The 23152-nt window shown below is 47.7% G+C and overlaps 1 protein-coding gene across 3 annotated transcripts; it reads left to right on the top strand.

Annotated features, from left to right (window-relative positions):
• Positions 1 to 27: 27 nt before the first annotated feature.
• Positions 28 to 22296, top strand: LOC114607166 (zinc finger protein 212-like). 3 transcript variants are annotated; one of them, XM_028750097.2, is made up of 8 exons: positions 28 to 168; positions 2798 to 3199; positions 4750 to 4876; positions 6043 to 6156; positions 7256 to 7366; positions 7927 to 8040; positions 8441 to 8539; positions 18973 to 22296. In XM_028750097.2, exons 1-8 carry the CDS (start codon positions 145 to 147, stop codon positions 20331 to 20333), a joined length of 2352 nt encoding a protein of 783 aa, XP_028605930.2. In that variant the 5' UTR covers positions 28 to 144; the 3' UTR covers positions 20334 to 22296. The 3 variants fall into 3 exon arrangements, with proteins under 3 accessions (XP_028605930.2, XP_028605931.2, XP_028605929.2); XM_028750098.2 differs by having other exon boundaries at positions 60 to 168; positions 2795 to 3199; positions 18976 to 22296; XM_028750096.2 differs by having other exon boundaries at positions 60 to 168; positions 2795 to 3199.
• The last annotated feature ends 856 nt before the right edge of the window (positions 22297 to 23152 follow it).

Raw genomic sequence — 23152 nt, 5'->3', positions numbered from 1 at the left:
GCGATGCGTCTCCTCGGCTTCCCGCTGGGTAGGCGCTGCGGCGGCAGTGCGCCTGCGCAGTTCGGCCTCCGCCGCTCCCCCCCCCCCCCACGCCCGCTGCATCCTAGCGCCGCTCGCCTTGTCTGTCTGTCTCTCTCCGGAGCCATGGCTGGGGGGGCGCCTGTCCAGGTGAGGCTCGGGGGGGGGGCGGGAGGAGGGACACACCTGACGCGAGGCCTTGTGGGAAGCAGGGGCAGGAGGAAGACTCAGACCCCCCCCCCCTGTTTTACCTCAGGGATCTCAGAGGGGAGGGGAGGGTCGCCCCTCCCGCTTTGTTCATCTCCCACCCCGACCCCCAAGTCCCTCAAGGCCTCCCCTCGGGCCTCGGGGAAACGAGGGAAGCCCCCGCGGAAGCCAGGAAGGACCCTCCCCGTTTGTTTATTGAATTTATATAGCGTCCTATATCTGGAGGTCTCTTTTTTATAAAGAATTTTTATTGAATTTCACATCATTATTTTTTATCGAGATACCCGGAGGTTTCAGGGCGGTTCGCAGAATATTATTATTATTATTATTATTATTATTATTATTATTATTATTATTATTATTTTGGCTGGGTTTCCCCAGCCACTCTGGGCGGCTTCCAACAAAAGATTAAAAACAAAATAAATCAGTCAATAAAAACTTCTCTAAACAGGGCTGCCTTCAGATGTCTTCTAAATGTCAGAATATAAAAATATAAAATAGAAAGCCACAATATATATAATCAAAATATAAACAATAACATCCCACCCCCAAAAAAACTCATTTTAAAAGGGCATTTTAGTGTCTAGTCAGTGAGTTCTCCATGCCCACAAGCGGAAGAGGCGAAGGTCCTGTTCTCTCTGTTGGGGAAGGGGGCAACTCCAGAATTCCTCAATAGTCCCAGATTCTGGAAAAGGGAAGAAAAACCACAGGTCTAGGATGCTATTTGTTTGTTTGTTTGTTTTTATGAGGTGGGGTGGGTAGCACCAGACCCTCCACGTGTCCCTGTTTTCCAGGGCCAGTCCCTGGCATTCCTGTTATCAAATGTTGGAGGGTATGGGGTAGGCGTCATGTGGCGGGATAAATTATTCCCTCCACCCGTCCAACATTTTTATGCCACCTGGTTGCAGAAGTCCATCTGGGTGGTTCACAAGGTAAAAAGCACACCCCTTCTACCGGTTTAATAATAATAATAATAATAATAATAATAATAATAATTTATTTGTACCCTGCCTATCTGGCTGGGTTTCCCCAGCCACTCTGGGCGGCTTCCAACAAAGATTAAAAATACATTAAAATGTCACACATTAAAAACTTCCCTGAACGGGGCTGTCTTCAGATGTCTTCTAAATGTCAGGTAGTTATTTATCTCTTTGACATCTGATGGGAGGGCATTCCACAGGGTGGGTGCCACCACCAAGAAGGCCCTCTGCCTGGTTCCCTGTAGCTTGCACTCACCAAGTGATTCCTCTGGTGCTGATGGGCAGCAAATGGGTCAGATACAGTTGTTGGCCAGGGAGGTACTTTCCTGCAGGGGTCCTGGAAGCAATTGACTTGGAACCCCGTCTAAATACACTATTTTTGATATTTCAGTGAATCTCTCAAAATGCAAGCCAGCTTGTTAAAATTTGCATGTCCTGAATACAATGGGAAGCACGCTGAGATGAGCAAGTGTTTCTTAATGGGTGATACAATTTGAACTGATCAAGGGCAGAAGCCCTTGCTCCGCTGACTTGCTCCTGTGTGAGCTGATGCACAGACAAAGAATACAGGGAGAGTCAGATCATATGTCCATCTAGCTCAGTATTGTTTACAATGACTGGCTTTGGCTCTCCCAAGATTTCGGACAGGTTTCTCCTCTAGCCTTAACTGGAGATGCCAGGAATCTTTTGCATGCAAAACATTGAGCTGTTGCCCTTCCCCAGCACTCCTTTAACTCCCCTTCCCCACATCCAAATGAGGGACGTGGGTGGCACTGTGGGTAAACAACAGAGCCTCTTGGGCTTGCCGATCAGAAGGTTGGCAGTTCGAATCCCTGCGACGAGTTGAGCTCCCGTTGCTCGGTCCCTGCTCCTGCCAACCTAGCAGTTCGAAAGCACGTCAAAGTGCAAGTAGATAAATAGGTCCCGCTCTGGCGGGAAGGTAAACGCCGTTTCCGTGCGCTGCTCTGGTTCGCCAGAAGTGGCTTAGTCCTGCTGGCCACTTGACCCGGAAGCTGGACGCCGGCTCCCTTGATCAATAAAGCGAGAAGAGCGCCGCAACCCCAGAGTCGGCCACGACTGGACCTAGTGGTCAGGGGTCCCTTTACCTTTACCCCACATCCAATAAGAACCATGAAAAAAGACTCTGACAGAGTTCCTTTCTTGCATTGCTTCACTTGCTGCTGATCATCACATAACAAGTGAGGACAAAGACAAATGCAGTTAAAGGTCACAAAGGGAGCAGCTTCTCTTGTGACTCATGCAGTAGCGACAATGATTAAATTGCATTTTGTCTCTTGTCTCATGTTGGCTAAAGTTCATAATAAAGGTGGGGGCAGAGCAGTGACCCAGCTTGATTCCTCCTCAGGCTGCCAGTTGTATGTATCGATACCCAACCGTTCACTGGGTTTGTTCAGTACTTGGAAAATTACCACTTAAATGGCAGTATTTTTGCACCCATTTTGCCCAAGCATATGTTGCTGCCTCTGACATTTCAGAAGGAGAGAATGGGGTGGGAGGTGGGAAGGATTTTTCTGATGTCATCTGAAACGCAGGATGGCCACTGACTTTGGGTTTCTGTCTCCGCAAAGCAGGCTATGGAGTGTGATGCGGAGCCAAGGTCTCTCCTGCCCTTCCAGTCCCTTGTGAACCTCAAGCAGGCCACTACGCGGGAGATGCAGGTGCAAACGTCCGAGGCTTCCATGTGGGCGGCGGTGGCGGCCATCCAGGCCATCGACAAAACGGTTGACAACCACACCATGCGCTTGCTGCGCTTGGAGGGCAGGATGGGGTCAGCAGAGAAGAAGCTGGGGGCCTGTCAAAATACCTCAACCGAAATGGAGAACCAGCTGGAGAGCAAGTGGGCTGCGCTGGGGACCTTAACTGAGGAGTACAGGCAGCTCCAGAAGAGACTGGAGAATGTGGAGAATCTGCTGAAGAATCGGAACTTCTGGATCCTGAGATTCCCCCCTGGTGTGAAGGGAGAAACGCCCAAGGTTAGGAGTATTATTAATATCATTTATTAAATTTGTTTGCCGCCCTTCATCCATTGATCTCAGGGCAGTTCACAACATAAAATGACAATATAAAAAACACAAAATGCAATCAGCCAAAGGCTTGGTTGTCACCTAAAGGTGTATTTGTTGTTTAGTCGTTTAGTTGTGTCCGACTCTTTGTGACCCCCTGGACCAGAGCACGCCAGGCACTCCTGTCTTCCACTGCCTCCCGCAGTTTGGTCAAACTCATGCTGGTAACCTCGAAAACACTATCCAACCATCTCGTCCTCTGTCGTCCCCTTCTCCTTGCGCCCTCCATCTTTCCCAACATCAGGGTCTTTTCCAGGGAGTCTTCTCTTCTCATGAGGTGGCCAAAATATTGGAGCCTCAGCTTCACGATCTGTCCTTCCAGTGAGCACTCAGGGCTGATTTCCTGAAGAATGGATACATTTGATCTTCTTGCAGTCCATGGGACTCTCAAGAGTCTCCTCCAGCACAAAGGTGTATAAGGAAGGCTTTGATGCAAGTGCAAAACATTCTGCTACCAGAGCTAGCAAACATTATTCATGTTTACTGCATGTAATTATGCAAATTACTCCAGTGCTATAGATGCGAACAATGTTATTTGGACTGCCAGGAAGAACTTGGAGCCGTGAAAAATATTTTAAAACCCAACTATGAAACCTCCCTGTAGTCATTTGAAGTCTATCCAGAATTCTCCTCCATAGCTCATTCCAGACTCAAGAGATCAGTAAGCATGCTGTTTTTTGTACTGAATGCATAGATCTGTGATTCACAGTGCACTATTAATGCCCCCAAAATTCTTCCTGGCTGCCACCTTGGGCTTTCTGTGGGAATGCTGGAGGTTCTTCCTTTTCCTTGGGTCACAGCACCAAACAGAAAGTTGCTATCACAGTATTCCCCACATCTGTATTCCTGAATAATAGACATGCTTTCCAGATGTTTTAGCTCTGCTTGGCAGTTCACACTGTTTTCAGTGGGGCTGCAGGATGCTGAGAACTTTTGGAAACTAAATTTATTTTATCTCAGTGGCCAAAATGTGTGGCCTTGAAAACAGGATGCTTTTGTCCGTGTCAGACAAAACAAGTCCTGTTAGCACATAAAACTAAGCTCAGTGTGAACGAGTAAGTATGCCGGTTCACAGAAAGAGAACTGGCTGCTTCGTTCCTCCATGTTTTGGCTTCATGTTACATCCAAACCTGAGCTTGTGGTTTATCACCCACAGACAGATCACAAGTGGTAGGCCAAGAACAAACCTTAGCTACAACAAATCATGAGCTCAGGTTCATATGTAATACCAAGCCAAACCGTGACTTAGTTCCCAGTAGCAGGGGAAGCGGCTGTGATTTTCGCTCTGTGCACTGATACACCTGCTCATTCATGTTTGGCTAAGTGTTATGTGTGCACCAGCCTCTTTCTATGTAGAAAGTGATTCTTCCAACACCATCCAGTAACATTTCTTGCCTACCAGTTAGGCCGACTGGGTTGGGAGTCAAGAGGGTGTTGAGCTTTAACTTCTGTTGTTCCAGGTTCCAGTGACCTTCGATGACCTCTCAGTCCATTTCAACGAGAAGGAATGGGGAGACCTGGACGAGTTGCAGAAAGAGTTGTACAAGACAGTCATGAAAAGCAACTATGAGATGCTGGTCTCGCTGGGTGAGATTTAAGAAACCCTGAGTTGGGATATAATGGGATGCAGGCTCAAAGTTCTTACTTGTTTGGGTGATCATTATCAGTATCTTGAGAACTAATGTGCTTTAGTGAATAAGAGAGGCGTCTCATCTTTGATTATCTGCAACGTGTGTATTAAAAAAGAAACAAAATAAGGGCATTTGTTGTCATGGAAGAGTGTGTTCAAGCCCCTGCTCAGGCGGAGAACCTGCCACTGGACCCCTTTTTTAGTTTCTGAGCCATTACTATGGGTTCATAGCTCCAAAGAGAGTTTTATAGGCCATGCTGTCCAACCCTTTGCTTGGTTCAGGAAATCCACAGCGGGGGAGAGCCTGGAAGTGGCAGAGCAACTGGGCTCCATGGCATCACAGCAGCGTGGCACTGGTATCCAACATATCCTGGGCCAGCTCAGCTTCTCCCACCCCTGGGATGCCCAGTTTTTGGTGGGTCACATGCACTCTTGGCAAATGAAGCAAGGAGGAAGCCAGTGGAGTCATTGATGGGGGTGGGAACGGAGACATCTGCCTCATCCGACACTCCCCTCCCTTCCCCCAGCATGGCAGATAAGGGATTTGGATTGCAGCAAAGCCTATTAGAAAGTCTGTAGCTTCCTTCCCCAACCTGCTACCCTTCTGATGTTTCGGACTGGAATTCCTATCAGCTCCAGCAAGCATGACCAGTAGTCAAGGATAATAGGAACTGTAGTCCCAGACATCTGGTGGTCACCAAGTGGGGATGGATAACTCATGGGCAGCAGCCATATTTTGGCTAGTTTTGCACCTTGAAACACACCCATTCTTGATTGTGGGAGCTGTTTGATGTTCAGCTCAAGGGAGGTTGCAGCTTAGCAGTAGACTGCACACTTTGCATTTGGCAGGGGTGACTCCAGTTAGTTCATCTTACAGATATTTTTTAATGGATCTCTGGTAGCAAAGCTGCGAAAGGTTTCTTCTGCCTGAAACCTTGGACTACTGCTGCTTGTCAGAATAGATGATACTGGGCTGGATAGACTGGTGGTCTGACTCTGGATAACACAGCTCTTTCTGTCAAAGCCACGGCTTATTTATTTGCCAGCCTTCGCAATTCTCTGAGCCTTTTGTTACTGAATGGCGTATAATGACCTCCTCTTTTCCCATTCATCGATTGAACAGACTATGCCGTCGCCAAGCCAGAGATCCTGACTCGGATTGAGCAGGGAGAAGAGTTGTGTGAGAAAGGACTTGGAGATTCAGAAGGCAGTGGTGTCCCTGAACAACTTGACGCAGGTGCGTTAGCAGGCCTCCAAAACACAGAGCAGAGAGTCCTTTTGCTGCCTCATCATAAGATAAATGTTATCTTGCAATTTCTTTTGACCTTTGCCACTGGCTGTGTTGGCACCATTTGGATATGACTTGCAAGTGAAGCCTGTAGACCAATGTGGGTGAGATCCAGCTCCTCAGCCCCACTCCTTTGCCTCAAAGGATATTGGTGGGAGCTTTTCCCCTCGTATGACACCAGGAAAGAAGAAAGTTGAGGGCAGGAAATGCAGCCTTAGTAATCCTTGTTGTGTATGGACATTGTGTAATTCCTGTTTTATTGGATTCGAGTGATTGTTTTATTCTGAGAATATAAAGTGCGTCTTTTCGGCTATGAAGTGGAATATAACTAATCTAAATGAATAAATAAATGCATGGGGACATTGGGCTGGTTGCCCCTCACTTGCACTTTAGTTGTACTCAAAGTATGGAAATGAATCCACATGTTAAATCCACCTGTTTCAGTTTGTTTACTTAGAGGGCTTGAGGAGCAGAAGTGATATTTGTGTTGCAAAAGACGCACCTTTTCCAGCACGTTGACTGTTTTCTTGTTGCCTCATATGCTTCATGCCTGTAGTGCTTTTGCAACAACCTTCATACTTGGCAAAAACGTGTTTCTTTCCTGTTACAAATATTAATTTTTGTTTTGGAAGAAGTGGCCTTGTATGCCCATGATGTTGTGTTTGCCCTCACGCACCTTTTGCATCAGTGTGTATAATCTCTCCTGCCTGTTGTTGGTCCTGGGTGATACCTTTTTAACTGCAGAAAGTTCTTGCATCCAGATTGGAAAGCCATCTTATTCCACCAGACAATTTGTACATGCAAGACCGCTTGGAGAGCCTGGCCGTTTTCAGAATGTGACGTGGGCTCTGTTACGGTGCAGGGATGGTTAGAAAATGAAGACTTCTTACATGGGAACCTGGTTAGGAAAGTGATTGGAATGTATTGGGTTGTGTAATGAAACACTAAGTGTTTAAACCTCAAGTTTGTGACCAGCAGGTTGTTGTGTGTGCATGGTTTTCAGTGTTCATCAGCTGATGCACAGCAACCTCTTCTCTCTCCCATTCAGACTGCCCCGCTGCTCCAGTCGATGTTTCTTTGTGGCTTAAACAAGAGGTGGAGGAATCCCAGAATGGGGAGGCTAAGCTTCCTGAGGAGACGAGCAATGGCTGCCACATGGGTGAGTATTTAACTGCATTGTGGCTTCTACTTAGCTTTTAGGCTGCCAGGCAAGAAAGCAGGCCCTTGACTTGAGGGCTTCCCTCTTCCCAGCAGGCTCTCTTTCATTATAAAGCCAGGATTATGAGGGAGCTGCTTACACAATTGGCAGCCTGCCATATTCATTTAGTCCTTTGTGGGCAGCTTTGGAGACACAAGGCATATTTTCCGGGTGGGACTATACTTCAAAGGTTTCTCTCCTTCCTCACCTCCACCACAACCCCAAGGTCACCTTTGCTGTTTTAACTGGCTGGTTTTATGGGTTGTGTTGGACTTCACTGTGCCCTTTAGCATTGCCCCTTGAAACTCTTTCTTCCAAACCATCCATCCTTTTCTTTGCTTCACCTCACCTCCTTCCTCTGACCTCTTTCACACTCTTCCCACTGACCTTCCCTGGGCCTCCTCTTTCTGTCCCCCTCACTTGCCACACATGCTCTTCCTCCTGCTGCCTGTGGCTCTGGATGAGTTTTCTCCTTGATGGAGAAGAGCAGCGCCCTGTGACCTCCTCTCTCCTATGCGCAGGTTCTCCCATGGATATAGTAGAGTCATCCTCGTGGATTAAAGAGGAAGTGGAAGAGGTGCGCTTTGCTCCTGAGGATGGCCAGGAAAGAGACCTCGGACACAAAGGCAGCCTGGGTGAGTCCTGTCTTCGATCTCCCTTGGAACCAATTATGCTTGTCTTGTTAGGAATGCACTGAATGCGTAAATCCTCATGAAGACATTGCAAGTGGGTGAAAAGAAGCTGATTTAAATTTGTAGTGACGGCTCTAATATAACTGTTGCAGCAAACCTTCAAAGGCTTGCAGTCCTTGTTCTTAGACATGCAAATTTTCTATCCCTGGCCATGTACCACCTTTCTTTTTCTTTTTGTTTGTTAACGACGTCCAAAAGCACCTGCCAGACTGCAGATTTCCCCCTGCGGTTTGGCTAGTTATTCTCCTCCCAAGATTCCCTCATAAAGATATTTCTGCTCTGAACGTTGTGGAAAAAGTAGAACGGGACAGCCTTGGTTGCAAATTTCCTTCTTCCTCGACAGAATATCAAACTGTCACGGTGGACGAAGAGCACATGGCGGAACCCCAGGAAGGCATGTGTGCGCAGGAGCCGTTGTTCCTTGGTGAAGGGCCTAGCTCTGGTGAGTAGCAGGACAAAATTTTTTTTGCTCTTGAGAGCGTTGGTCCTTAGATTCCTCCTTGGGTGGGGCTGGAATTCTTGCAGGTAGCAGCAAACCTTCTGGCCCAGCCAGCGTGCTCTGTCTTCCCACTGTACTAACTGCAGTGTTCTGTCTCACCACCAAACTGGCACATAGTTTGAAGCAAGAAAGCTGCATTCCTAAGCCAGTTAGGGGGGAAGATGTACCAGAGAGCAGGACTGTGATGTTTGGGGGGGCTTCTGATATGATGAGCATCGGCTTGCGGAGCCTCAGGGCTGGAAGGCGACCAGCCCCTTGAAACAACTCCACATGCTCTCACATGGTAGCTTCTTCTTGCTTAAGGGTACCAGGACTTTGCGTGCCTTCTCACAAAACCATTTTTCATTTTAAAGGTCTGGATGCTCTTTGTCTCGTGTCTTTAAGATGCACAGCCGTGAGGGGAATCGGGGGATCAGACTTGCAGTCGCACACATTTATTGCAGGAGGAAACAGACTGAACTTGTACCTGATGGAGAGAGACCTCTGTGACTCCTTTAAGATTTAGTGTCCACAAGGTCTGGGATCGCTCTGCAGAGATTTAGAAGTTAGAAAGTAACTAATGGGGAGAATGAACATCCTTGCACACAGTGGTAGAAAGGATGTTCGTGGGGAAATGCAATATAAAGTTTGTGGGGAGTTAACTTTCATCCTCCTTATAACAGCTGAGTCATTGTAAACTTGCTCCGGAGTTCTGAGTCTTAATTGTATCTGCTGCATTTCAGAACCTTTTAAGATGTGACAAATATTTGCTCAGATTAGTTAACAGTGTTGGGAGACTTTCAGGCACCTCTTAATGGTATTCATGGCATTCTTTCCTTGAGCCCACCTAACCAGGTGTAACCCCAAAGCTATTTTTCAAGCTGCCACCACCTATTCCTGCTCAAGACTAAATTCTGGAGTGTCTGGGTTGTGTTATTTTAAACAAAGAAGTATACATAGGAACAGAGGGCATTCCTGCTTTAAATTTCTAATAGTCCTAATAGATTCCAATTGAATCACACACTCCAAATGCCTCACGGGATCTAAAAAGTAGTTGGGAGGAGAAGTAACTGGCAAATAGTCACCTGTGCAGTCGATTTGCACAGCAGTCAATGCCAGTTTGGTGTGGTTAGAGTGCTGGGCTGTGACCTGGGAGACCTGGCTTCCAGCCCCCGCTCAGCCATGAAGCTCACTTGGCAACCTTGGGCCCAGGTACTGCCTCAAGTAATTTCGTTGTCCCCGAGAGGGGGCAATGACAATAAAGATATTATTATTATTATTATTATTATTATTATTATTATTATTATTATTATTACCTACCTCACAGGATTGTTGTGAGGAAAAATTGGGAGCGGGAGAGGCAAAATCATGCATGCCACATTGAGCTGCTTGGAGGAAAGATGGAATATAAATTGTTGTTTAGTCGTTTAGTCGTGTCCGACTCTTCGTGACCCCATGGACCAGAGCACGCCAGGCACTCCTGTCTTCCACCGCCTCCCGCAGTTTGGTCAGGCTCATGTTTGTAGCTTCGAGAACACTATCCAACCATCTCATCCTCTGTCGTCCCCTTCTCCTTGTGCCCTCCATCTTTCCCAACATCAGGGTCTTTTCCAGGGAGTCTTCTCTTCTCATGAGGTGGCCAAAGTATTGGAGCCTCAACTTCACGATCTGTCCTTCCAGTGAGCACTCAGATATGCAGATGACACAACCTTGATGGCAGAAAGTGAGGAGGAATTAAAGAACCTTTTAATGAGGGTGAAAGAGGAGAGCGCAAAATATGGTCTGAAGCGCAACATCAAAAAAACGAAGATCATGGCCACTGGTCCCATCACCTCCTGGCAAATAGAAGGGGAAGAAATGCAGGCAGTGAGAGATTTTATTTTATTGGGCTCCATGATCACTGCAGATGGTGACAGCAGTCATGAAATTAAAAGACGCCTGCTCCTTGGGAGAAAGGCGATGGCAAATCTAGCAACATCTTAAAAAGTAGCGACATCACCTTACTAACAAAGGTCTGTATAGTTAAAGCCATGGTTTTCCCAGTAGTGATGTATGGAAGTGAGAGCTGGACCATAAAGAAGGCTGATCGCCAAAGAATTGATGCTTTTGAATTATGGTGCTGGAGGAGACTCTTGAGAGTCCCATGGACTGCAAGAAGATCAAACCTCTCCATTCTGAAGGAAATCAGCCCTGAGTGCTCACTGGAAGGAATATAAATAGGGTAACATAAAAAGAATAAATATATAAATAAGTCCATCCTTAAAGTTAGTTCCAACAAAAACAACTCACTACGGCCAGGATCCAAATAGATAATGCTCATGCCAGGGAGAGTAAGAATTTTCCCTGCTAAAGAGAGAAGCCACTAATCAATTTGAAAAGCCCCTTGTGCCCAAGATAGTAAGAGATGCTGCTTTCTTCGCACGTGGATCTTGGGCACGCACACTTTTTGTATGCTGGTTTCTGCTAAGCAACTAACTTCAGCTTTGTGTATACTTTGCTAAGAAGTGGATCCTCCTTAGGCCCTTTGCTCTCTTCCCCAGTTGTTGCTTTGGCAGGGATTTGCAGCATACTGTCTTCTCGGAACGGCAGAGGGGATTGGTTGGAACAGAGCCCTTCTAGTCAAAGTGCGAGCAATGAAGCGATGCTTCTTCTAGAGCAGAAGAGGCAATTGCTGTGGAAGGTTGGAGGGCGTGGCTGCTGTGGTGGCATGCTAGCAGATCCCAACACTTCCTGGTCAGGCAAGCTACAGGCAAGGCCAGGATCACCAAGGAAATCTCACACTGCTCATTCAGTCCCTGAGAACCAGAATCCCATTGGACGTAAAGAGTGACAAAGCCCTTCCAGATCTTGCTGAAGCCCCTGGCTGCCAGAGGAGCCGAAGCTTTTGCAGCGAGCTAGGCTGAGTTTTGCTTGCAACAAATGGTCCAGAAGCGGACGCCACCTGAAGATGTCTCCCGCGGGAAATGCCACGGTTCAGAATGGTGCATCTTTAGCATTTCCCTCGGAGGGAGACGTAACTGCTGACATTTCAAGAACTTGAAAGAAGCCTAAATGTCACTGCTCTCTGCTGGATGCGTTTGGGAGGCGCTTGGCACTGGGAAGAAGAACTGTGCAAGCAAGTTGTATAATGTGGAGCCTGGCATCAAAATGTCTCTGCTAGGCCATTTGTGGGCTGGAAGTCTTGGAGCATAGAAGTATGATATAGACGGCCACGCTTCTATCTTCTGTTTTGTGTTGGGAAGCCAAAGTGGGGGCTACCAAGGGAATCCATTGAAGCAAGAGATCAGTTGTTTGCTACCAGTTCCCCCCGATGAATTTTTTTGCGTTACTGAGCGCCCCAATTTGGTAGCTGTTCAGCATAGCTTTGTGTGTCGGGAGGCTCCACCAAACTGTTGCAGCAGGCAGGAGTCTCTTGGAATGCTACCTTGAAAGCCGCCTGCCGAAAACTGCCTGAAAACTGGAGGAAGGCGCCAGAGAAGAGGCAGCAGCCCAAGACCCAGTGGCTTTCCTAGGTTCCCAGACCCAGCCCAGTTTGCCCAGTGGGTCAAGGAGCCCAGTCATTTATTGCAACAGCTGATTCAGACTTCATCCAGGGCACAGTCATTGCTGTTGCCAGGAGGTGGAGCGGGGGAGGGGACTCCTTGTTTGGCCTGCATCCTAGATAATGAAGGGACTAAGGGGAAGGATGCTGACAAAGTCGGCTTCAAATGAATGCCACTGAGGGTTCCTTCTCCTGAAGCGAAAGCATCTTTAGGCTTCAAAAACCGGTTCAGGTTTAATAAAGCCGTTAAATTATTGTTAAATGCCTGAATGCAAGATCTTTCCTTCTAGTTCATTTCCCACGTATAGTTCTCCTGCTTATGACCCAGGTAATAAATGAAAACAACAATAATAGCAAATAATGGTAATTGTATTGACTTGCTGTGGTGAAAAATCCAGTGCTTATAATTTTAAAAAAACGTTATTTGGAAGAGGCTCCATCGTCTCCCAAGGCAGCTTGTTTCATTTCTAAAGTCAAAAGTGTTCTGTTGCTTCTGTGAAATGTCTGCAGGTCATTTGCTTGCTGGAGCCATTGGCAGCTACCATATCCCAGTTGTACTTCATTGCTCCTGCTCTCCAGCTTGTGGTATCTGCTGTGCTCTGGCTAGTGCAGTTTAATCTGATGTGGGTGTGGAGGGGCTGTGGAGGCTGATTTGTAGTTCGTTTCCTCTTAGACTGGGTTACATGGCCCTCTGGTAACACCTTCCCTGATCTTACTGGTACATGTTGAACAATTAGCAAGGTGCCCGCTGTAATGATTCCCGCCCCCAATATATTCTATGGATATCTATTAGTACAGTGGTACCTCGGGTTAAGTACTTAATTTGTTCCGGAGGTCCGTTCTTAACCTGAAACTGTTCTTAACCTGAAGCACCACTTTAGCTAATGGGGCCTCCTGCTGCTGCTGCCGTGCCGCCAGAGCACGATTTCTGTTCTCATCCTGAAGCAAAGTTCTTAACCCGAGGTACTATTTCTGGGTTAGTGGAGTCTGTAACCTGAAGCGTATGTAACCCGAGGTACCACTGTATTGCATTTAAGGCTTAAAAATGTGTCATAGTCTAGGTTGTTAATAGAATAAAGCTGTGAACTTTGGATTCTCAAACTGCTACTTTCTCTCTGATCTCCCCTCTCACCACACTTTTAGAAATAATTGTCGTGTGTGAGCAGGATGATAGCGTTGGGACAGCATTAGACCGGGGTCAAGGAAGGAGGTGCTATAATACAATGCCAAAAGCTAGGGAAACAGGGCGGGGGGGACTTAATTCCACCTGTGAATGAGGTGGTACAGCGCGGTTCATTTAAGGGAGACATTAGCAGAAAGCTGGGAGGGGTTTGCAAATTTGGAAGCAGGGAAGGGCGGGGTGAGATTTAGGTACTGAAGCAGAGGTGGGAAGTTTGGCAGGGGCATACAGGGAGAATAGGCCAAATATGGATAGTTTTCCTGCAAGGACAGGGGGGATCCTGTGTGGGTTTTCACCACCCACTTCTTCACTGCCAGGAAGTTAAAACTCGTAAGAGGTTCATTCAAGTTTCCTGGACAACTCCCTCCCAGTTTCACTGCCTTCCACCACTACTGCAAAACATTTTTCTGGCATGGCAAACACCATTTTATAACAGAAATGTCATTTCCTTTGTTCCTTCGCTCCTCTGCCTTTCCAATCCCTTCGAAGACCCACCCCCCTTGTTCCATCGGAGGGAAGGGGGAGGACCCACACTTCAGTAAGCAGTGGAGGGGGCAAGGGAACTTTGCACAGACTCCTCAGGAGTCCTCAGGGACCCAGGCAGCCTGTGAAGAGGAACCTCAGGGAGTGAATATCTTTGACATAATGGGCCATGATAGAGATAACCACACACAGAGAAAGAGAGAATTTTTATAAGGCAGTGTCTGCAAGCATTGGAATGGGAGGCTTCCTTTTTTCATAGTTTGCAGCAGACCCAGGATCATGGTTGCAGATTTATTCCCTTCACGAAGTGCTTGCCCCGTATGCTGTAATGTGATTGTGAAAACATCTGGGTTGGAAGAGATCTTGTGGGTAATTTCATGAAGGAATCCCATGAATGCATACCTGTTGGGTTTTGGCTACCCATGTGGGTTTTCTGGGACACATTGGTGATGAGGACCCAACAGAAAACCCTGGGTCCCTGTTCACAGATCTGTCCAGGGCAGCCAGCGTTTTCTTGCGGAGAGCAAATTCCTGTGTGACATTTCCACCTTGACTCTGAGGTTACAAAACTTCAGGCCCCGGTTCTGTGAGCCGCTTTAGTTCTGTGAGTTGGGTGGCCCCTTCGGCCGTCTGTGGCACCTTCAGGAAGTTCCCTGTTCCCGGTCTGGAGGGACAAAAAAACATTGTTTGGGGCCGCAGAGTAAGAGCTTCCTCTTTGCTCAGGTCCAGCCCCCTTTCTGACTTGGGTTGACGCCGCTGGCGACATGGAGCACGTCCTTCGCGAGCAACACCGAGGGCGTTTTTACGAAATGATGGAGGAGATCCTGTCCACCAAGCGAGAGGACAACAACAGTTACATTAACCGCGAAAGATACAGGACTTTGATCGAGGAGGTCAAGGAGGCGAAGAGGCTGCGCAGCAAAAAGGGCAAGCATTACCGCCGGCTGAGGCGCTTCAACGTCCTGAACATCGGCGAGGAAGAGAAGCTGGTGGTGCCCGTCTCCCCTGGGCACACCGAGGTGGTGTACTTCGTCCAGTACGAAGACTTGTTTGACATCCTGCACGCGGCACATATTGCCATCGGCCACGGAGGTCGGACCAGGATGCTGAAGGAACTCAGCCGTAAGTACAAAAATGTCACTGCTGAGGCTGTAATGACTTACCTGAAACTTTGCGAGCTGTGCCAGAAAAAGCAAGGCGGTCCCAAGAAGGGCTTTGCCGCAAGGCCAGCGTTTCGCAGCGAAAGGGATTCGCGTTGCTCCTTTGATATAATTTACATGTAGCAGGATTGGGATGCAAACTCAGAACAGTGCATCAAGATCGCCTGAGAAAACTGTTCCGCCTGGACTGCTACAACCAGGTATTTTTCACAATCCCCACTCCATGTTTTCTGCACTGCAGAGAGCTTGTATTTCAAATAACTGAAAAATTGGTGCTTGGGATGGCGCCGTAATCCTTAACGGGGAGCCACGGACTGTTGAAACACACAAACGGAGACATTTGGAAACAATAAGCTTGGTCAGCGGGAGCAAGACGAAGTCTGAAACAGTTTCGTTCAAAGCGTGAGGATTTCATCGCATCATGACGGCATGAAAAGGATTCCTTGCAGAAGCTGCCTTTGGATGGTCCCAAATGGTCTGGCGTCGTCAAACTTGATTTCAGATAATTTAAGGACTTGGAGGTCTGTCAGAACAGGATGATAGAAATTCAGGCGTGCTGATTTCGGTGCAGGCTGGTATCGCTTCAGCTCACACCCACAAATTGGGGAGGTCACTGACACAGCCGTCAACACATGGAGACCTATGGAGAGACTCTCAGCTAATGTTAAAAGAATAATAATATTTGTAAAAATAAACTCCAGGCAGGCTTCAAGGAAAGTTGTCATGAACGCCAGAACCTTCTGAGGATTGCACAAAAAGCAAAAACTCGCAAAGGACTGAGTCTTGGGAGAAGAATTGCAATTCTGAGGCTTATCGGGTTCTAACAGGCTTAATTTAAATAAAATATAAACAAATAACAGGTTCTGTTATTTTAAAAACCAGTTAGAAGGTCCCCCCCCCCCCCAGTCCAGCAGTATATACATTTTGTTCAATAATTAAGTAACAAAAATGGCAATGCCAATTTAAAAACATTCTGTTCTAAATACTTCTCTGCATTGGGGAGTGGGTAGGGAAAACACCTTGACTTGAAAGCGTGGGTAACACAGGCCTTCATCCTGTAATTTATTCTACAATGGCAAGTTTTCAGAAGAGAACTTCAGCCAGAGTTTGCTTTACTTAAAGGACTCCACCAAATATTTGCCTGTTTTGATTTTGGGCTTCCTCCTGTTGCCTTAGCCATAATTTTTTATGTGTTTAGCCCGAAGTTAAAATGGCTCTGCACCTCCCTGCATTAGAAACCCCCGAGTCCTTTTGCGTAGTAGAGAATCATCAGGGCAGGGCCTGCTTTATAAAGTTCCTGCTCCTCAGTTTGTGAAACAGGTGAGGATGTGAAGTTGGGCTCTCTCAGATGTGTCCCAGGGGAGTTCTGGCGAAACCCCTCAAAACTCACCATCTCCTGGTCTTGAGTCAAGGGCAACTTTCCTGCTAAGTCATTCAAGGATTTTATTTACTTGTATTTATAAATGTTCATATATCGTGTGCGTTGATTTTGTAAATGAAGTATTTATTTGATTTTTTAAATATATGTATATTTTAATATTAATCAATGATCCTGTCTTTTTACCCATTGTGGACTGCTTTGATTTCAAAGAAAGCAAGTTTTTCAATATGCAAGTGAAGCAGAGGCATTTGTGGTGCTGCAGCTAAATTGGCCTCCTCTGCAAGGCTGTAACTGAAAATGCTGACATTCTCCTGCTTCTAAGCCCTTTGAACCCCTCAAGGAACCTTCCAGGCCTGTCCTGATGACTGCACAATCTCAAAAAAAGATAATTTTGGGAGGAAGGGCAGTGGCAGGAATCCTGTGTCACTTGCCTCTGCCTCTGCTCTAGTAAATATTGTCTGCCGATGGTCTTCCTTTGTGCTCCGCTTAAGAAGAGTTGTTTGTACGATAACAAAAATAAAGAAATCCCAACGCCCCAAACGACAGTGAACATCAGTGCTAAAAATGTTATAGTGTAGTAAAATGGTGTTGTTTGCTATTAAATACCGATTAGCTTTGCACCTGCTTGTTTTCTTCACAGTGGTGTCAGGTGGAATGTTAAGAGAAAGTCTATTAAATTCTTTTGTTTGAAAAATGGCTTGGCATAATTCATTACCAAGATAACTTCTCTGGTTAAGGTTTGAAACCAGAAAGGTATAAGAACATAAATTCCACAGTTCAACTATGTGCCGCATGAAGACATCACTTCTTTTTGTATAGCTCAGTTGGTAGAGCACGAGACTGTTAATTCCAGGGTTGTGGGTTCGAGTCCCACATTGGGCAAAAAACATTCCTGCCTTGCAGGGAGTTGGACTAGATGATCCTTCTGGTCCCTTCCAACTCTACAGTTCTGTGATTCTGCAGTTGTATACAGGGTTGAAAATGTGCTTCATTTATCCTCTCCGTTGACAGCGACAATTGCACGTTTAAAAGCCATACTAAAAAGTAATTAAGGTTTTTCTACAACTGCTGCCTTTCCCTGGCCTGGCTTGGTAATCGTTAGCACCGTTAACATTTGAGCCTTTGGTATTTCCCACAAGCATAGTAGTAAATTTACTCTTTTTGATAATGTCATTATCAAACTCCCAGCAATACTTCTGAACATAATAAACTACCGCAAGTGCCATTGTGTTGTTCGGCATATCCAGTGCAGCCTTCATTCTTGGCTCTCATAACCGTTTGCGTTTCAAGGAAAGGCGAGCCGCAGCCAGGCTTTCTCAACCAGTGACTGAGCCCAGAGGGCCATGTCTGTCATCAGTGGCCCCTGTGACACCTCATGATGCTAGAAGGAGCAGGGCAACCGTACTGTGATTCTGAATATTGCTTTTTATAGGGTAAGGGGGCACTGGGGATAAGTTGATAGCAGGGGTTGTCAACCTGGTCCCTGCCACCCACTAGTGGGCATTTCAGGATTCTAGGTGGGCGGTAGGGAATTCTACGGCACAAGCTGAATCCTCCTTCCATCGAGCACTGGAGGGCGGTAAGGAAATTTTACCATCAAGAAAGATGCATTAGTGGGCAGTAGGTATAAAAATGTTGACCACCCCTGGTTTACGGAGTCAAGGAGGCAGTGACCCCCAAAGATTTGGGAACCACTGTTCTAAATCAAATGAAGGTGTTGGGGTTCAAAATATAAAACCCATGCTTTGAATTGGTCCCAGAAAGAAACGGGCAGGTCGTGCTACTAGCATGATAGTGGCCTCCCTCAAACAGCTGTTTGCGGTTGGCCATTTCTTTCCTTGGTCTGATTTGGTGGCTGTTCCTGAGCCCTCTTCAAAGGCAGCCTTATATATGCAGGCTGGACTTCCAGTTGGTATCACCAAAAAGATGGGCCAGCGGGTGGTAGGGGAGACCTCAGCGTCAAAAACCGAATTACTCCTGTACGCCCCTACTCACAGCTTATTCAGGGCTTGTGTTGCTGTGTCTCGTCTTAAGTCAGTTGAGTAAGAGTTGCCCTCCTCGCGAGTTTATTTGCATGCCACTTTTCCACAGCAACATACAGACTAAAACCCAGCATCTCAAGATGTTGCGTTAGCCCTTACAAAGTAGAGCACAATTTGTTGTTGTTGTTTAGTCGTTTAGTTGTGTCCAACTCTTCGTGACCAGAGCACGCCAGGCACTCTTGTCTTCCGCTGCCTCCCGCAGTTTGGTCAAACTCATGCTGGTAGCTTCGAGAACACTGTCCAACCATCTCGTCCTCTGCTGTCCCCTTCTCCTTGTGCCCTCCATCTTTCCCAACATCAGGGTCTTTTCCAGGGAGTCTTCTCTTCTCATGAGGTGGCCAAAGTCTTGGAGCCTCAGCTTCAGGATCTGGCCTTCCAGTGAGCACTCAGGGCTGATTTCCTTCAGAATGGAGAGGTTTGATCTTGCAGAAAAACTTGCACTAATGTCAGTAAGACCAGCAAACGCTTCCTGTTAAACACTGAAGTGCCTTAAAAATAGAACCCAAACATCCATATAGGAGCGAAAACAGGGCACCTTAATAGTCTGCTGTGGGAGAGAGCTTTTCCTGTGTAACGCCTGGTCCCCTTCTGTTCTTGTTCTTTTCTCTAGCAGAACAAGAAACTTCAGCAGAGACACAGGAAGACGGATGCCGCCGGAAGCCGGACTTGCTCATCGACCTGTCGGGAAGAACCACCCCTCCCAGCCCTGGCCAGAGCCTTGCCTGTGGCGCTGAGCCTGGTGCCCAGCCCCAGCCCATCAAGGAGGAGCCAGAGAACTTTATGCAGGAGCTGTACTCCTACCTGGACTGCGGGAAACGCTTCGGGCACAAGCAGTCTCTGCTGGACCACGAGACGCCCCACCCCTTCCAGTGCCTGGAGTGCCACAAGAGCTTTGGCTGGGAGGACGAGCACCAGCCGGACAGCCACCCCCCTGCCACCTGCCCCGAGTGCACCCAGCGCCTGCGCAAGAAGCGCTCCAGCCTGGCGCACGCAGCAGACGCCCAGCCCTTCGCCTGTGCCACCTGCGGCGCCACGTTCAGCCAGTGGTCGATGCAGCTCCTGCACCAGAAGTGCCACGGGCCCCACAGCCACTCCTGCGGCGACTGCGGGGCTGGGGCCGGGTCGGCGCAGGAGCTCCAGCGGCACCGGAGGGCCCACGCCGTGGTGGGGAGGGCCCACTCCTGCCTCAACTGCCCCTGCAGCTTCCTCTCCTCCTCGGAGCTGGCCGCCCACCGCCGGACGCACACTTCGAGCTGGCCCTTCACCTGCAGCTGGTGCCAGAGCACCTTTGCCAGCCGCAAGGTGCTCTCTGAACACCAGGAGCTGCACGTGGCGGCGGCGAGGAAGGTCCTGCCCCACGTCAAGCTCAGCTTCAGCTTCAACTGGCGCGAGTTCCTGGCAGAACAGATGAAGCACTGCCTGCATTCCAGTTGCTCCCCGCGGCAGGCGCTGGCCGAGCTGCTGCAGAAGAACTCGGAGCTGTGGCCCTACCCGTGTGCCGAGTGCGGCACCCACTTCTTCAACCAGTGGGCCCTTGCCAACCACAGGTGCGCTCCCTCGCCAAAGGTCGTGGCAGGGGGTGGCAGCGTGCTTTGGCAGGGGGCGGGCGCAGATCTGCCCCCAGCCACGTTCCAGTGCCCCTCCTGCGGCCTGGGCTTCCCCCAGGAAGAGTCGCTGGCAGAGCACCTGCCCAGACACAGCGGCGAAGGGCGCCCTTTCCAGTGCCCCCACTGCAAGAACAGCTACCTGTGCAAGGAGGCTCTGGCCGGCCACGTGCAAAGCCACTTCACCTGGCGGCCGGCCCACTGCTACATCTGCGACCGGGATTTCACCCAGCCGGAGGAGCTGGTGGAGCACCTCAGCACCCACGTGGTGGAGCACCCCTACAAGTGCGGCCGCTGCCACAAGAGCTTCCTGAGCCCCTTCCTGCTAGGCAAACACTTCCAGCAGGAACATGCTGCCCTGGGGTAGCCGCACGTCCGCAACTGGTTCGCTCAGCCTGAGCTGCTGGAAAGAGCACCTGCTGTCCCACGCTGCCAGGGACCCCTTCCAGGGCGATTGGGGCGAGAGAGGCTGTTCTTGCCGGCGCTGCTGGGGGAGCGTGGGAGGAAGCATACAGAAGAGGAGTCGTGCCTGGTGCAAACGGGGAAAAAGACAGAAGTGTCTTCTCTAACTGGCTGCAGAAAGGGTTCCCCAAACTGAACGTGGCTGGAAAAGACTTTGCTCAGGTGGAAAGGGCTGCCTGCATCTCGGAGGGTCTCTGGTTCACCTTCCTGTTCTTCCTCCTCCCCGCTGCGATCCTTCAGTATCACTCTCAGACTGTGCTGTCGCTGCGGGAGTTGCAATCAGTTAACTGGCAAATCGCCTCCCGCATATGGGTCCCGAGGTCTGCTTTGAGGTCCTTTAACAATCACATGGTGTGCATTTTATATGCATCCTCAAAACAGGCAAAAGGATTTTCAAAAGCAGGATGAGAACAACCGAGCATAGGTTTAAAAGCAATGCAAAATCAACAGCTAAGGCAGAGAACTTTTCTCCTAGCTTGGAAAGCTTGTTGAAACTCTCATGTTCTCACTTGTTTCCGGAAGTGGCAGAGAAGGGCTGTTTTATCTAGGGGAGATCCATGGGGTTGACTCCTTTACGGATTGTGGGCCCCTGAGAAAAGTGCCTCCCTCAGTGGTCCTGTGATGAGATTCTTCCGTTCCATTTGGAATGGTTTTATGTGGTTTGCAGTACTAATGAGTTTAATTTTTTTAAAATAGCATAGTCTGTTGTTGTAACCTGCCCGGGGACCTAATAAATAAATCTTATAAATAAGTGTAACGCTTGAAGAGCCTTTTGGAGTTGGGTGCATCAGTCCCTGTACGAACAGCGCTGTCTTTCCAGCAAGGCTGTGGCAGTTGCACTCCAGAAACCTGCAGTGTCCTCTTTTTGCGGGACTCTGGAACACAGGTCACCAGGGTGCCGTGCTAGAACACAACAAGCACAAGGGTTGCAGGGTGAGACAGCTGGAGCGAACACACCCATGCTCACACGAAAATTTTTGCAGGAAGTTTCAGAAGCCGGAAAGCCTGACCTTTTCTCTGTTTCGGAGCCTGCAAAAGGGTTGTATTACGGCAGCAACAGAAGCGTGGGAGATGGGGGAGGTAGCATGCTCTGTTCCCTTCTGAGCAGCCCAGTGCCCTCCGGATTTATTTATTTTTTGGACTACAACTCCCATCAGCCCCTGGCATTGGCTGATGGGAGTTGTAGTCAGAAACACCTGGAGGGCATGCTGGCTACCTGACAAAAGGGCGGCTTCAGCTTAAAGAGCTGCATTTCAGAGATCATTTTACTAGACGCCTTTTCATGGAAAGGCTTTTGCTCATGCAGTCGTACTGCGACCAGTAAGTTCATTCTCATCACCTTCTTTTCAGGAGCTATAAGGAGCATGAAATTGGGCACGGCCTGATCCAGATTTTTATTTTATTTAATTTATTGTTTATATACTGCCCTATGGCCACAGGTCTCAGACCCAAGCCTGGGCTTCCACAGTTGCTGCCCGCCATGAACCACCGTTGACAGGATGGGCAGCAACAGCTGCAGAAATGTTCCACGCGAGAAAATTTTATGCTCTTGCTAACAATGCTATTTTAAATGTGCATTTTCTATTTGACTTCCTTTCGTAATGTTTTCCTTTGAAATGCCTTAAGATATTTTTTTGTTAACTTCACTGCGTCAAATGTGCATTCCTTTGTAATACTTTTATTTTGGAACCTTTCAGATAATATTTCAGTTTCCTGTTAATTAAAGTATGCTTTAGATGTATACTTTATATTTGACTTCCTTCTGTAGTGTTTTCTTCTGGATTGTTTTCTTTGAGGTTTTAATGTATTTCCCCCCCTTAAAAATACAAAGTGGTATAGAAATGAAATAAATAATACGAACAACAACAGAGAAGTCTGCATTTATTTTTGTGCAGGGACAAACAGAACCCTTTATTACTGTATTTATTCATTGCTTTTTATACAAAAACGTCTCAAAGTAAGAAATAACACGAATAAATTAACAGCCAAGTATAAGAACTAAGAATAAAATGAAATCTCACAAAGTTCAGGCATGAAATGACCCTTCAGAAACACTGGACATTTATTTTTTATTTCTGCCATTTTCCTTCAGGTGGAGGAAATTGCACAGATTTGCTTTGGACAATAAAAGTGTCTCTCTGTGTTGGATTAAAACCAACCAGTTGTGCTGATCCTGCTGTGTGCTAATATCTTTCTTGGCGCAAGCAATGTTGGCAGTGAAAGCTTTAAGGTTTTAAAGAACTCCGCTCCACTCCCGACACACCCAGCCACTTCTAGGGAGAAAATAGTTCTGTATAACTTGGAAAGCCTGCATTGGTATTGAAGGAAAGAAGAAACCCATATTTTTGCCCTGGGCAACACAGGTGACTCCCTTATGAGGAAATAATGCAGCGCATTGGACTTTTTAGTTTGGAGGAAAAGATGAGAAGGAGACAACATGATATAAATTTATAGTTTATAAAATGATTCCTGACAAAGTGGCTACTGAAAAGTCCCGTCCCCCGTCAATAACTAGAACTCCTGGTCATCCAATGAACTGGAATGTTGGGATATTCAGGAATTATTTTTAAAAAAGAATTTCTTCAAGCAGTGCAGAGTAAAGTGGTACCTTGGTTCTCAAACTTAATCCGTTCCGGAAGTCTGTTCCAAAACCAAAGCATTCCAAAAACAAGGTGAGCTTTCCCATAGAAAGCAATGCAAAATGGATTAATCAGTTCCATATTT

The sequence above is a fragment of the Podarcis muralis genome, chromosome 12 (genome assembly GCF_964188315.1).
Source record: "Podarcis muralis chromosome 12, rPodMur119.hap1.1, whole genome shotgun sequence".
NCBI classification, from domain to species: Eukaryota; Metazoa; Chordata; class Lepidosauria; order Squamata; family Lacertidae; genus Podarcis; species Podarcis muralis.
This window is presented reverse-complemented; position numbering and strand designations above follow the sequence as displayed.

Excerpts from the sequence above, each read along its gene's own strand:
- LOC114607166 (XM_028750096.2), top strand. The coding sequence starts at position 145 with ATGGCTGGGGGGGCGCCTGTCCAG. Across the intron at positions 6,157-7,255 it reads CCCTGAACAACTTGACGCAG|ACTGCCCCGCTGCTCCAGTC; the intron begins GTGCGTTAGCAG and ends TCTCCCATTCAG. Across the intron at positions 8,540-18,972 it reads TGGTGAAGGGCCTAGCTCTG|CAGAACAAGAAACTTCAGCA; the intron begins GTGAGTAGCAGG and ends TCTTTTCTCTAG.